At 34.4% G+C, this 2795-nt stretch overlaps 1 protein-coding gene across 1 annotated transcript; it reads right to left on the minus strand.

Annotated features, from left to right (window-relative positions):
• Positions 1–312: 312 nt before the first annotated feature.
• On the minus strand, positions 313–2592 carry LOC105231635 (general odorant-binding protein 19d). The gene is made up of 5 exons (XM_011213044.4): positions 2317–2592; positions 922–991; positions 775–863; positions 577–713; positions 313–512 (listed from the first exon to the last, which is right to left on the minus strand). Exons 1-5 carry the CDS (start codon positions 2371–2373, stop codon positions 431–433), a joined length of 435 nt encoding a protein of 144 aa, XP_011211346.2. The 5' UTR covers positions 2374–2592; the 3' UTR covers positions 313–430.
• Between the last annotated feature and the right edge of the window lie 203 nt (positions 2593–2795).

The raw sequence follows: 2795 nt of genomic DNA on the forward strand, positions 1-2795 counted from the left end.
AATAAATCTTTTGGTTACACCTATACTAATATACCTTAGTACATTGACACCAAATTCATCCACTAATCTTTCCGAAATAAACAATCCGTTTCCGAATTCAGATATCTGATTTAAAACGCAAAATTTGGTTTAAAGAATATGTCATAAGGAAGTGCTCGGCTCCGACTTGTATAAAGTCGGTATAGATAAAGTATATATTTTTAATTTCCCGGCTTAGCCTCGTTATTTCAAGAAAATATTTCTAAAAAGTTTATCAATTATAGTAGACGAAAGCTCTCTCCAAACTCTCCAGAAATTAATATTTACTTACACTTTTACATTTGCATTTATATATTTATTGTTGTATTTACATATATCATATTTATTTTTTGTTTTCTCAACAAAAGCTACTCATTTTCTGTATTTCAAGTATCAGCTGATCAGCAACAAATTAGACTTGAGGTAAAATCTTAAGGCCTTTGGACTTCGCACTCTCGAGAACGCATTGACGAAAAGCTTCAGCGTACTCACATCTGCAAATTTAGGCAACAATAAAATGCTTAAATGTTCGAAAAGATTAATGTCATTGTCACATACTCATTGCTACTTTCCGGAGTGCTCTTGCATTCGTTATAAGTCTCCAAGCTCAACTTCTCAAACTCTGCATCGCCACCGGAGAGCTGCTTTATGTAAGCTATAGCTCCAGCTTCGACCACTTTGTTATTTTCATCCATCTATTCAAATAACAATATTTGATTTTTAATGTTTCGAAAAATCTTCAAATTTCATACTCACAGTGCCGAGTTTTTTCATAGTGCAAGCAGTAAGACACTTTGCTTTGTCATTAGCGGCGGGCTCATATTTGAACAATCGTGCTACATCGTCTGCAATATTAATGTAAAATTAAAATATTTTATTTATTTTCATTTCTATGATGCATACCATCACTTGCACCAACTTGCCCTTTACATTCTTCAGCGATTTTCTTAACTTTTTCCCCAAATTCGTCTGCCTAAATTTTAAAAAGAATATTAATCATTGCCTAAAATTCATTGCCCAGAGATTTAAAATAAATAATTATGAGACCACAATTCGTAATACCACATACTATATGTAGAAGCTCTGAGTGCTTACAATATAAGATTTCGTTTGCCCTGTTACTTGAATCAGTACTAACCGTTGTGGTAACAGTCTAATTATGTTCGAAAAATTGTACTGATAACTACGATGATATATGTATAAAAACTGTATTCTAACAAGTGAAGAGTCTTAAAAACTAAAGACAAGTTTTAAGCGGAAGCTTTCAAGTCAGGAATACTTTTAAGGTTTAAGTTTGTTTCTGGTGACAACCCAAGGAAGTCATTTTTTCGTAGGTATTCACGAACTACCGAGAGCCTACTTCTGTCTACAATGTTCTGTTTTAGCATATTTACACTAAAATAACACATTCCAACATCAAAAATTTTTCTTTCCAAACTGTGTAGATATTTTATCCGAAATTAGTTCTGAGCGGAAAAACTGAAAAATAAAGATTTCTAAAGGTAGATTATCAAAGCTTTAATTCAGTGATTACAAATAAAATTGACGCAAAGATATGCGCAGAGATCTGAGCTTTGCTTATTAACCTCATAGAGTTTCAACAACCACATATGAATATGACGCATCTTATGATGTTTATTTGAAATCCGACATAGGACTTATTATTTATGGGATTGGATCTAGGAAATTTGGTATAAATATTTTTTATTTTAAAGGAAAAAGTAGCTGGTAGATGTCCACATTCAGTTCAAATAAGAACCTTGCTATGGACAAAGAGCTCATTGGATGTCTTACGATCAATCTTGCGACATGAAATCTTGCGCATGAACCGATGGCGGCTCAGCGTTGGCCAAACTTTGGCGAGGCTCAACTATCCACTAGTAGAGCACTTGAGAAGAGTGGAGCATCTACCCGTTCCCAACCTACTTATAGTAGATTCGGGTGTGGCCTGACACACATACTAGTCTTATCACAGAGTGACTTGATGTTACTGGTAACGAGGTTTGGCATTCCTTAACCAGCCTTGAACACAAGGTTAGTGAGCTCAAAGCCAGAAACGCCGACCAGCTATCCGAGTGGATAGTCACTTCTCTATAGGAGGCTGCGCAGTAGCTGATAGATGCACGACGATGTACAAATTCAGTTCAAAACACAAACTACAAGGCTGGATCTGTTTGTAACCACTCACGCTACTTTTAGGATTTATTCCCACGTACTAATTTTAAAAATCAGCATACAATCATCAAACTTTTTTTTTGTTTTTTTTTTTTGTTTTTAATATGATCCCCATTTCTGTACCTCACTAAAGGAGATAGCAAAGCTGCAGATAGCCAGGAAGACTACGAAACACTTCATTTTAAACAATTTACACTTAAACTTTTACGCACGCGCAGGTAAAACCACTAGATTCGAACACGAAATGCCCTCTAAATTTATCTCACAGCGCCGTTGTACTTTTATATCAGCTGAAAACTTCGCATATCTTGCCGATAGCCCTCATATAGATATTAGCTGCTTAATGCATTCAACTCTTGATATATGAATTTTAATGAGCGGATAATCGCGTTGAAAATAAAACATAGAATAGAATATACATCAGTACGAGTACAATTAAATACTTACACATTGTTTAGCATGCAAAAACTCACGAAGTTCAATAATTATATTTTATACCCTTTAATTGTTCAAACTATTCTGATGTTAGTTTTGCTTTGGGTAAATTAAGTGTTCCGGTGTTATAAATATTTTTGAAATTCATCCCCAGTTTTTATGATAGT

Source organism: Bactrocera dorsalis, chromosome 4 (genome assembly GCF_023373825.1).
Source record: "Bactrocera dorsalis isolate Fly_Bdor chromosome 4, ASM2337382v1, whole genome shotgun sequence".
NCBI lineage: Eukaryota > Metazoa > Arthropoda > Insecta > Diptera > Tephritidae > Bactrocera > Bactrocera dorsalis.

Excerpts from the sequence above, each read along its gene's own strand:
- LOC105231635 (XM_011213044.4), bottom strand. The coding sequence starts at position 2,373 with ATGAAGTGTTTCGTAGTCTTCCTGGCTATCTGCAGCTTTGCTATCTCC. Across the intron at positions 714-774 it reads CTATGAAAAAACTCGGCACT|ATGGATGAAAATAACAAAGT; the intron begins GTGAGTATGAAA and ends TTATTTGAATAG. Across the intron at positions 513-576 it reads ACTCCGGAAAGTAGCAATGA|ATGTGAGTACGCTGAAGCTT; the intron begins GTATGTGACAAT and ends CTAAATTTGCAG.